General features: G+C 41.8%; 1 protein-coding gene across 1 annotated transcript in view; it reads right to left on the bottom strand.

Moving 5' to 3' along the window:
• Window positions 1–6,466, bottom strand: part of DYRK2 (dual specificity tyrosine phosphorylation regulated kinase 2) — a 36,600-nt gene extending 30,134 nt beyond the window's left edge. Inside the window, exon 1 of the mRNA XM_073555483.1 lies at window positions 6,341–6,466. Within this exon, the coding sequence (XP_073411584.1) occupies window positions 6,341–6,344 (4 nt within the window). The 5' untranslated portion in view covers window positions 6,345–6,466. The remainder of the gene's footprint in view (window positions 1–6,340) is intronic.
• Window positions 6,467–12,508: the final 6,042 nt, after the last annotated feature.

Raw genomic sequence — 12,508 nt, 5'->3', positions numbered from 1 at the left:
ATGTCAGGGCATCTCCTGCTAGATAGGACATCAAGAATCTCACCTTGATCCGAGGAAAACTGATGACTGAAATTTCATAGTGCCTTATGCACTGCTTCAGGAACCTACGGCAATGATTCGGATTCCCATAGTACCAAGGCAGATCACACCTGACGGCTTTCACTCCTGATGCCGTAACAATTATGTAGGTACTATGGAATCTGATTGTGTGGGATAAAATAAATCTAAGACCAAAGTTGAGACAAATAAACTATTTAAACAAAGCAAGAAGTACAACATAAACTAACAGAGACTTTCCTGCAATTACAGCTAAAAGCACAGCACAAAACGGAAATGTCCAGCAAACATAATAGCGGGGCGCGACCGCTAATACAAACAAGTCCAGCAGTAATATGAAGCAAAAGTGCGAATGGCACTTATACGTGGAAGTCCTGCAATAATAAGAAACAAGAGTGCGACCGGCACTTATACGTGGAAGTCCAGAAATATGCTGACAGAGGAGCCGGCACCTTTCATGGAAGTCCAGAAATACACAGTGGAGCATAACAAGGAGAAGGCCTCTAACTGTAACTTTTAGGCTGAAAAGTCCCGCTCAAGTCCAGCACCAGAGCCCGCACAGACACAGTCCAAGAAGTAATAATAACGTCAGAAATTCTTACAGACCACAGCAGTCCCAGAAGTGTATAGCTCCTCACTTAGAAGTCTGGACAATAGGTAACACCAGCCAGGATCAGGAAGCAGCACAGAGGACTGAAGGCAGCTGGAAGTGATGAGGCAGAGCACCGAGTAACGAGTAGCAGCAGGAACTCCAGAAGCAAGCCAGAATGAAGCTCATAAACCAACAGCAACAAAATACTCAGGCAAGGAGGATCTCCCGACCCAGACTTAAATAGCAGGACAGACAGGAAGTTCAAGGACAGGGCGAAGTACCAGACTCTTAAACAAAGGCAAAACAGGCACCATGGAACATCTGGAAACCTTACAGAGGCATATATTTCAGGTTGCATAAGTGCAGCCATAGGTACTGCAACTTGGTCTAGTGTAACTGACATCAGGGCTTCCAATTGGGCATATAGTATCTCTCGCTGGTCCCTCAGCTGCTGACACAGCCCTGAATGTAGAGAGGACTGGGGATCAGAGGGGCCCATGACCAAGCAAACTGTTATGCCCAAGGGTGGCTCACTGGATTTGTTGACACACTGTGTCACATGACCAGGCCTGCCCAATAAGGGACTTAGCTAAGCGGCTACCTGGAGTTCACTGGAACTCTTGATTGGGGAGACAGACTGGGCTGCAGGTAGCTGCCAGGTACCACCCCTAGGCAGATCCTGGTACTGCAGCTGCTGACCACAGCGTTCAGGTTCGCTGACACCTACTAGGGCTATGTTCAGACACATCCGTCTAAGATATTGGATCAGAGACTGGCTACACGCTGACTGGGGACAATGTTCAGGCACTGGCTGTATTGGGACCAGGGGTCTTTGAGACTAAGACTGGCTACACCTGTACCAGAGAACTTCGGATACAGAAAAGACCACACCAGGACCAGGGTACAACGTTCAGGCACTGACTACATCGGGACCAGAGGACTTCAGGTTCAACACTGGCCACACCGGCACCAGGGTACAACGTTCAGGCACTATCCGCACTGAGTCTAAGTGATTTCAGGAACAGGACTGGTCGCGCCGGGGTCAGTAGACAACGTTCAGGACACTGGCTGCGTCTGGTCCAGAGGTTCGAGTTCAGGACCCTGGCCACAGCAGGATCAGGGATTCGGGTTCAGGACACTGGCCACACTGGGACCAGAGGTTCGAGTTCAGAACACTGGCCACAGCGGGAGCAGGGATTCAGGTTTAGGACACTGGCCACATTGTGACTAGTGATTCAGTTCAGGCCATGGCCGTACTGGAACAAGGGATTCGGGTTCAGGACACTAGCAGCACCTGTACCAGGTAAACTCAGAACTGCACAGGTAGACCACCACACTAACTAATGACTCAACTCGTTGCTTGGTGACTCCCTAAGGGAGAGGGGGCTTTTTATACAGGATGAATACCAGCAATTGGCGTGAGACTTTAAGCACTGTATGGATAACGTAGGAGACGTTATCCTCGTCCATCAAGAAAGGAAATGCGTTGTTTGCTGGGACTGAGGAAGCACTAAGCGCGGTCTGGAGGTTGCCATTGGAGTAGGTGGCACAATTTGTATGCAGCATGAGACACGCACAAAATACTTTTTTAAAGGTATGCTGGACACCTATGAGGTTATCAAGGGGTTATACAAACCCCATTTACATACTTTAAAAGTTGATGGGCAGGGTTTATAAGGTGCAAAACTGTTGACAGGTTCCCTGTAATTTCCTGACCCTGGTTTTACTGTAAAAATACTGTGACAATTGTAAACCATGGGTCTTGTCCCTTTGGATTGCTTTGTGTTCAATGGTTTCTTTTAGTGTAGATAGAGCAGTTAAAGTTCAGTAGTTAAAAGTAAACTCAAAGAAGTTGTGACAAAATAGCAAAATTAGCTTTGCTCACTCCTTTTCCTGGCAAAATAGTGCAAATAAGCATCTGTCATGTCCCTTCTGCAGCTAGTCAGTGACTTTAGCTTTTATGTGAGGAATAAAATAGCTGCAGTCTATAGTGATGAGTCCGCTGCAGCTCCAGCCGTGTGCCCCCAAGGGAGGAAGAAATGAACAAGTAACTGGTAGTCATGGTCAGAAGGCGCTCTCAGGACGCAATGTTAATGGCTATCTTCTTTAATCCACAACGCGTTTCGACGGCTATACACCATCTTCATCAGGTGGCACCTGATGAAGACGGTGTATAACCGTCGAAACGCGTTGTGGATTAAAGAAAATAGCAATTAACATTGTGTCCTGAGCGCTCCTTCTGACCGTGACTACCAGTTACTTGTTTAGCTTTTATGTGTCATATTACTGGATCACCCCAGCCATTGGAGCCATAATGCCAGTTATATGGTACCTGACCAATTTGGCCACAAATTGGCTGCAGCGGTCACATACTAGCCTTTTGTAAGTAACCACTGAAGCTTCTGTGTGCATCGCTGATGAAAATAAGAGGTAATTGTAGTTTTGTTATTTTGTCAGCCACAGTTCTCGGATAAACTCTTTAGGGTAGAAGCCCACAGTGCACCTGCCTGGTGTCGCTGTAGGCCATGCACAAAGAGGGGCAAAGATTGCGTTACCTGCAAAGTCATGTGCTCATTTTCTAGCATTTGTGTGCATGGTCTTTGGACATAGTAGCTGCAACATAGGAATCTGATGAAAATCCTTGCTTTTTGATACAATATTTTTTTAATTCTGAAACTTCGTGATCTGGTTTCTAGCCCTGCATTTAGTTGGATTATACAGATCTGTTTTATTGTCTTTGTCATTAAAGAAGACCTTTCATTAGTGTGAGCATGTCAAACTGGCCCCATCGTGGAATTGAGGCAGCAAATCTGAGTAAAATATTTACATTTTTTAATTGCTCCTCTCAAATGCGGAGATATTAGCTTATAAAGTTTAGGAACGGAAATTGCTTTATCAGAAGCCATATTGAGTGTAAGTTGTACAAGAGTTAAAGAAGGAGGATAATTTATAAGATTGTATATGGCCATCGGGAACTGTAATATACAATCACCAATGAAGCATGGTGCCATCTAAGATGGTGTTAATTCATAGGACCATAAATTCTAACATATATAAAACTCATACAACAGCCACATTATGATGCAAAAATAGGTATTTGGTATACAGTTATGGGTACACAGATATTGGGACATTATTCTTTGATGAAAATATCAACACAGCCATGTTTTATACAGCTCTATGCAAAGATAACTAATCACAAGAATATTAGTATTGTTTGTTTCAGTAAGAAGAAATGCTGCTTTTGTGGCCTACTCTTTAGTGCAAGTTTAGTTTTAGTTGAAATGGCAGTGAAAATAGCTTTATCTTGGACACTTTTTAAAACGTTCTATGTAATTTATATGTGTCACAAATTACACTCAAGGGAAGAGTATGTGACAGGTCTATATATTAGTACATACATTTTAGACAGACATAACTAACATAGCAAGCATAGCATATTGGGATGAAACATGTCACCAAAAGTTGTCTACCCTGTCAATTGGCTTCAATTTACAGGTAGATTAGAAGATAGAAAATGCAACTGGTGTTTTGAAAAGGCAAACAAAACAATCAAAACTATAATATAGCAAATATTGTATTTTGAGGAAGGAAATCAGGTTTGTTAAGCATTGTGGTCTCCGACCTACTAATATAAGCCTATAATACCCAACATTCTCTGATAACCTCCTATAACTCTTCCTCCTATAACTCTTCTAACATTTATGTGCCTAAACAGTAATAACTCTGATTTAAATGCTATCAAAAAGAAAACACAAATCATATTGTCCAAGTGAACAGGTTTATAATTTCTGAAGAATTGCTTCTATAGTAATATGAGCCTTAAGAAGGGACCTCAATATAATTCCCAACATGTTCTACTTTATAAATCAGAACGAAATAAATCTAAGTTGACTGATCCATTGAGCAACCATAGACTACATAAATGGGAACAAAAGGAATGTGCTATGAAGCGTGTATAAATGCTTCTGCCTGCTTCTAGGGTTGCTCTACACTGAATTTTTCTGCTTGTTTGGGTTTTTTAGATGCCACTGCAGTTTTTGTTGCATTTATTTGTGAGCCCAAGTCAGACGTTGATTCAGCAGTAAGTAGTCCGTCCTTTATTTTTTCAATTCCTTTTTAATACACTACTGGCTCTAACTTAACAAACTGCATGGCAAACTTTAATAATTTTTCCAAAAATTGTATGTAAAGCAAACCTTAGGTTGAGTGCACATGGCCCTTTTCTCTCCATCCGAGAAAAACTGTCCGATCATGCCGATCAGACTCTGATGAGAGTTTGATCAGAGTCTGCTCAGTTTTTCTCAGATGCGGAGACAAAAAAAAAAGTTTCTCCACCTTCTGCAATATAAGCCAGTTAACTATTTAACCAGTTAACAGCGATTTTGTTTATTTACTTATCCCACCATTACTAGTGATGAGAGAGTGTGCTCGTTACTTGAGTTTTCCGAGCATGCTCGGGTGTTCTCCAAGTACTTTGGGCATACTCGGAGATTGAGTTTGTGTCGACGTAGCTGCATGATTTGCGGCTGCTAGACAGTCTGAATCTCCGAGCATGCCCAAAATATTCGGTGAACACCCAAGTATGCTTGGAAAACTCGAGTAACGAGCACACTCGCTCATCACTAATCGTTACCCAATGTTTTACACATCATGAAATAAAGCTGAGCCGCAAATATATTACCTGGAAAAAAAATTAAATAGTTTGTCAAAGTTACTCAAGGTAATTATAGCTGCAAAGATATATGTAATATCTTTCTAAATATCAGAACTTGCAATTCCAGCATACATGCACAATGATTTTGCTATAAAATCTGTCCTGGTTGTTGCACACCAAGCCTAAATCTTTATAGAAGGGTGACTGCAAGATCCTGGCTTGTGGAGCAAAATTTTAAAGCACATTGTAAAATTTAAGAAATATTATCTTTCAGTGAAGCTCTATGCTCAGGCTCTTATATATGTATTTTACACTTTCATAAAGGATCCATGCATGTTCCCCACTTCTCTACCAGGTGTCAAGAATCAGCCACTCTTGTTCTTGGGGACAATGGAACCCCAACTCTCAGGGTATTATGATGCAACCACAATTAAAGAATCAGCTCACCTAGTTTCATATGTCTGTGTTGCAGCTATATGTTCAGTTCAAAGACACCTCCTGAAAGTAGTCAGTATATTTGGAAAATAGTTCATCTAGCATCTCATGATTGTAATATAAATACCCTTCATTTCATGAAAAATAGACATAAAGTAGCCTAAAAACTTATGCTTTTTGAGTCGAATGTGGGGTTTTAATGATCATGAAGTACTGGACAAACTTTTTTCATCCAAGCCTAAATACTATAATAAGTCATTTGTGAAAGATCAGCATAATCTCTAATCTAGCCATTAAAAATGAAACTTCTGCTATAAATGTTTAGAGACATATCAATGAAAAAGGCCAATTGTAAGTAACAACATACATTATAGTAATATGATAAAATAAGCAAAACATATAGTAAGAACTTACATATTTTCTATATTTTTTATTTCGCTTCTTAAAATGCTGTTTTATTATAGCATTGTAATAAACCCAATTTATTAAATATAACTTACTATCAGGCATAACACGTATCAAATAATTTCTAAAAACGATGTCGTGCAAGTATGATAACGGTGGCACATAACTAATTACTAATTTAATGATCTACTTACCCATAATTATTCCTGGTTATTACTGTTCATTAGAATAGAAACTGCAAGAGATCATCGCTGAGAGGTGAACGTATAGTAGAAGCGCTAGCTTATTTTAAGTCTTGTTCCTGCGCTCCTGGTGCTAACAGGAACACTGCTGCTCCATGACAAGTCTAGCAAAAGAGAAATACACAAGGAACACATAGCCCACTTCCAGCAGCTTGAACATGGGAGAAGGTTCTTATTTGTACCTGTACACTGCAAGAGATGCCAGATGGAGCTTTCTATGGAGGAGTGGAGATGTCACACTAGCTGTCTTCTGGGATGAGATGAGGGAACATAAGGAGTGGGAGTACATCATTATGTCGACAGGAGAAGCAGTGTATTTTTTGCCATGCTGCTTACCATAGACAGGAATCAAATGTCTTGTGTTGCCAACATTTACTTCCTGTAATAAACATGTCGAGAATCATTTCCAAGACTTGATGTAGAGCATACTAGAACATAAATTCTTAAGAAAATTGAATAAATGAAAAGACGCATGAATAAGGATTCTCAGAAAAATTTGAAGAAAGTTTGTGTAGCTAATAACTTGGAGATGGTAAGGGGTCAATAATATTATTTGCCGTGGTCTGGACCACTTAAAGCGAGCCTGTCAGCAGTTTTGGCCAATATGAGATACGGCCATCACCTTTCAGGGCTTATCTATAGCATTCTATAATGTTGTAGATAAGCCCCCAACCCAACTTGTAAGAGAAGAAAAATAACTTTTATCATACTCACCTGGGGGCGGTCCGGTCCGAAGGGTGTCATTGGTCTTGGTCCCGTGCCTCCCTTCTTCTAATGATCGCCGCCCTCCTGCTTGCTTTGTGTGGATGACGTGACCCTGCATCATCCACACAGGCTCCTTGACATCACGCTCCTGCGCAAGCGTACTTATCTTCCCTGTTGAGGGCAGAGCAAAGTACTGCAGTACGCAGGTGTAGACAAGTTCATCCAATCACACTGTAAAAAAGAGACATCACCCTTATCAGCTTATAAATTTATTTCAAATAGTTCTCTAAAAGCAACAGAATGCACAAATACTCTCTACTGTAGGAGTATGTTCACATGTGGCAGATTTTTTGCTAAAGGAGGAAGCTGTCAGTCATGACTTTGGAACTCATAGCTCACAAACCTGCTGGACTCCAAGCTTACAGCATGTATATCAATGTATGTGAGCTACGGTCATTATAATGTACCTTTTCTGAAGTTATTGACCCCAATTCATCCAGCCTGGCATGTACTACACCACCCTTGATGAAGAATTCAATGGAGTAAAATGGTCCAAATTCATTAAGAGTTGTTCCCCTGTTAGAGATCTTAGCTTATCTTCTAGCTTTCATGCACCACCGCAATAAATATGACTTACACCACTTATATAATGTAAATTAAGGCAAATTTTTCATCCGTGCTTAGCTATGTCTTCTCCAATGCATCCCCACCCACTTTTCATATACCTGGCGAAGCTGGCCGACACTGATATAAAAACTCCCAAGCGGCTAAATTGCAACATTTTCAGCTGTTTCACACCAGAAAACCTACAAAAATTATTTCAGAAATCAGGGTCATCATATTTTTATTGAATACCAATTAACAGCTAAGCAGATCTGTCAGAGAAGGAAATGTACCAGAAAATGACCGACTCGCCTTTGCCCTTGGTGACATCAGTTGCATATGTGCAACACTAGTACTTTGTAGTTAGTGCACAATGATGCCCGGAAAGGGCAAGACGCAGACACCATAGCTGTAGCCACACCATCCACAACTGATGTCAGCTGTATATTCCCTTGCCTCTATCAGCTTAGATAGGAGAGGCCTCCACAGGGTCATCATGGGAGGACATTGGGTTTCCATGGTATAAAATAATACAATTTTGATGCCATTTGGGCCCACAGTATGGAACCATAGCAACAAACACATAATCTACAGCAGATACTGATTGACTGCAGCACTCACATGTCCTTGGATTACGTGAATAGAATTAGTAGAAATCAATTACAGGGCCCGATTCAGTGGCTAAATCAGTAATCTGTGGCTGCTGGATGGGAGTCCTAAGAACCGCCTCCTACCTCCCGGAATCCATGGCTCTTCTTATGATTGGCAAGGCTGCTGTATAATTACATGTGCATTGTTATGAATGAGTCACCGCAAGGTGCTTACCATATAATGTCAGCTGACTCTATCAAAGGTGTTATGAATGAGTCACTGTAGGAGGCAAAAACAGAAATACTAGCTAAGTCCAGAAAACCAGAGAAGTTGGCAGCTATCGGATTGCAGACCCCTGAACCTATCAACAACAACTAGCAGTAGCCGTGGGGGGGTTCCTACGGTGCCCTAGACCCCTCGATCACAGCCGGAGAACTAAATAGCCTAAAGACAGAAAGGGAAATCTAAACTGCCCCAGAGCAGACCCCAAAGCAATAGGCAGCCACCAACATATAATGACGGTGAAGCAAGATGAAAAAACACTCACACAGATAGAAAGATAGGCTGAGCAAATGATGGGGCCCAAGCTAACTAAATAGGACAGGATAGAAAAGCTGCTGTCTGCAATCCGCCCAAAACCCTATCAAAATAAGAGCCAACAGACTGATAGGGAAATAAGCCCTGAAGACTCTAGGCTTCAAAAAGACTATATCAGTACTCAGGTATTTTCTGAAGACAGAGCAAAAAGGAATTCAGCTCACCCCAGCAGGGAATGGCAGAAATCCAGAAAAGCAAGGCAAAACAAAACCAAAACACAAATGCAAAAAGCAGAGCAGAGAACTTAGCTTTTGAGGAGCAGGAATCAGACTGGTCTCCTAGAATCCCTCTGAGAAATCACCAGCAAGGCAGAAGGGCGTCGGCTGCCTTATATCCAGTCAGCAATTCCAGTCACCCAGTCATCATCATCCTGCCCAGGTGCTTGGTAATCAGCCTCACTACCTTCCTTCACCAGAAGAGGGAGTTCATCAGACCTCAATGGTGAAGGGGAAAATGAACTCACAACAGTGCATCATGCCATATTGATGACATCTTGTCAATCGGGTTTATCAGTAGAGTAGTCATGAATGCCAGGAGGTAGGTGGCAGTTCTTAGATCTCCTGTCCAACTGACAGAGATTACTGACCTGGCCACTAGACTGGGTCCTGCAAATTAATTCGCACCAACTCTGCAAACAAATAATACTTCGTATTTTATTGCATTTCCCCCATTATCCCATTTACTCCCAATCATGGACTATTTATTTATAAAGACTTATTGGTCCTTATTTATCAAAAGTGTCTTAAAATAAAGCAGCCTTTGTTGCCTAAAGCAGGCAATCAGAGCTCACCGTTCATTTTGTAAATTGCTCTGATAAACTGAAAGAAAAAATGAAGTGAGGTCACTTATATGATAGCTGACATCAGAATGTCGGAGACTGAATTGCAGTAACTAATGATTAAAATAATGAACATTTTTTATTTTCTTTGTTCGTTTATTCACTTTTCAAAATAGAGTACTATTCCATCCTTGACAATAAAAGGTTTTACATTATTCATCTTCGTTTTATTGCTTTAATAAAACATCTCGTACTGCAAATTATAAGTTTGCTGAAAGCTTTAATGTCTGAAGTGTGATTATATGCTTGGAAAGCAGCGCTTGCATGGCTTCTGCTGACACAGTGACATTGACTGCCGCTGTTAATGGCCCTTGGAATCCACAATTGCTTCCTACATTACATTTTATAAACAGTTATAATTATCTTTTTTGTCTTTGTATTAGCCTGAGTCTATGTAGCATTCTAATATCTTTGTAAAATGCCTTGCAATCCTAACTGTGATGCATCTTGAGTTCTTGACACAATAAACCAGTAATGCAGCTTGGGGCAGTTAGCCAAGTGTTATTATGTTGTGCCCTCCTTCCTGTCCTAGCTCACTCTGTAGACATTATAGGTGGTGTTTTGCCTGGGTATGAATGAAGACATAGTTTTGCAACAGGCAGAGAGACACAAATTGAAGCCCACAACACCTGAAAAATGCCTCATGAGAAGACCCCTTGTCCATGTCCTCTATTAGGCAGGGCCATATTTAGTGTTCATGCTGCTCTGGGCACTTTAAGTTGTAAGTCAGACTAAGTTTACGTGCACAAGACATCTGTTTCAGGCCGATACGCTCCATAACCCAACTGAAAAAGCACTAAATAAACTCTAAAAAGACTGAATATATGCGTTGCAAAGTGAAAATTACTTGCTTATCATATGTTCAGTCTTTTAAGCTTCTTTTAATGGCTTCAGGTTTCCAAAGATGCGAATTGGTTAAACAAAGTGACCCGACCATTCCTCAGGCAGCTTCAGCTTTAAAGTAGCTCACTAATTTATTTAATATGCGAGTAATACAGCAGTTTGACTGCACCCTAGCAATAACTGACGTCGGCACATAGGGGTGAGCAAGGGTAGAGGTCAATATTTACGTTTGATTTACATACCCTTGACTAGCTGGCGCAAGGCTCTTATTTATCCAGAGCTTGTAGCAAGGCAATGGAGCAAGGTACACCAATAAACGTTACATATTCTGAAAGGGCTGCCGAAGCCCTATTTCAGGATTCTATTGATATGGTATCAAAAAATCACCTGACAGATTCCCTTTAAATACTGTAAGCCCTATGCTGTGCCCCCAGAGAAATAACTGTCCCTCACTGTGATCCCTGCACAAAAAATGGCCCCACACTGTCCCTCTTATAGTACATGGCTTCCAAACTTCCCCCACCCCCGATATACTATAGCCTCCATACCATCCCCCTTACATACTATGACCACCACACTGTCCCCACTTATATACTATGACCTCCCTTATATACTATGACCTCCAGACCATCCCAAGTTATATACTATGAACACCACACCATCCTTCCTTACATGCCATAACCACCACATCATCGCCCTTACAAACTATGACCACCACATCATCCTTCCTTATATAACATGATCATCACATTGTCCCTCCTTATACACCATTACCTCCACAACACCCCCTGTTATGATGAGTCACCGTAGGAGGCAAAAACAGAAATGCTAGCTAAGTCCAGAAAACCAGAGAAGTTGGCAGCTATTGGATTGCAGACCCCTGAACCTATCAACACAACTAGCAGTAGCCGTGGGGGGTTCCTATGATGCCCTAGACCCCTCGATCACAGCCGGAGGACTAAATAGCCTAAAGACAGAAAGGGAAATCTAAACTGCCCCAGAGCAGACCCCAAAGCAAAAGGCAGCCCCCAACATATAATGACGGTGAAGCAAGAAGAAAGAACACTAACACAGACAGAAAGATAGACTGAGCAAAGACGGGGCCCAAGCTAACTAGATAGGAAAGGACAGGAAGGCTGCTGTCTGCAATCCGTGAAAAACCCTATGAAAATAAGAGCCAACAAACTGACAGTGAAAAAGGCCCTGAAGACGCTAGGCTTGAAAAAGGCTATGTCAGTACTCAGGAATATTCTGAAGACAGAGCAACCGGCAAAAGGAGATTCAGCTCACCCCAGCAGGGAATGGCAGAATCCAGAAAAGCAAGGCAAACAAAAACAAAACACAAATGCTAACAGGCAAAGCAGAAAACTTAGCTTTAGAGGAGCAGGAATCAGACTGGTCTCCTAGAAGTCCACAGAGAAATCACCCGCAGGACAGAAGGGCGTCGGCAGCCTTATATCCAGTCCGTGACTCCACTCAGCCAGTCATAATCATTAGGCTCAGGTGCCTGATAATCAGGCTCACTACCTTCCTTTACCAGAATAGGGAGTTCACCAGACCTCAGTGACGAAGGGGAAAATGAACTCACAACAACCCCCCTTATATACTATGGCCTCCATGCCATTTCCCTTTATACACTATGCTCTCCACACCATCCCCTTATATATTATATGACATCCACACTGTCCTCTCTTATATACTATGGTCTCCACACCATCTCCCTTTATATACTATGATTTTCACACCATCCCCTTTTATATTCACACAGTCCGCTCTTATGTACTATGACCTCTACACTGTCCCCCTTTATATACTATGATCACCAAACCATCCCACCCTTACATACTATGACCACCACACCATCCTTCCTTATATGCCATGACCACCACTGCATCCTCCTTATATACTATGATCTCCACACCATCCCCCTTATGTACTATGGC

This window comes from Dendrobates tinctorius, unplaced genomic scaffold (assembly GCF_039654945.1).
Source record: "Dendrobates tinctorius isolate UK_male_01 unplaced genomic scaffold, ASM3965494v1 ptg000224l, whole genome shotgun sequence".
NCBI classification, from domain to species: domain Eukaryota; kingdom Metazoa; phylum Chordata; class Amphibia; order Anura; family Dendrobatidae; genus Dendrobates; species Dendrobates tinctorius.
The sequence above is the reverse complement of the archived record's forward strand: the minus strand, read 5'-3'. Positions and strand labels throughout refer to the sequence as shown.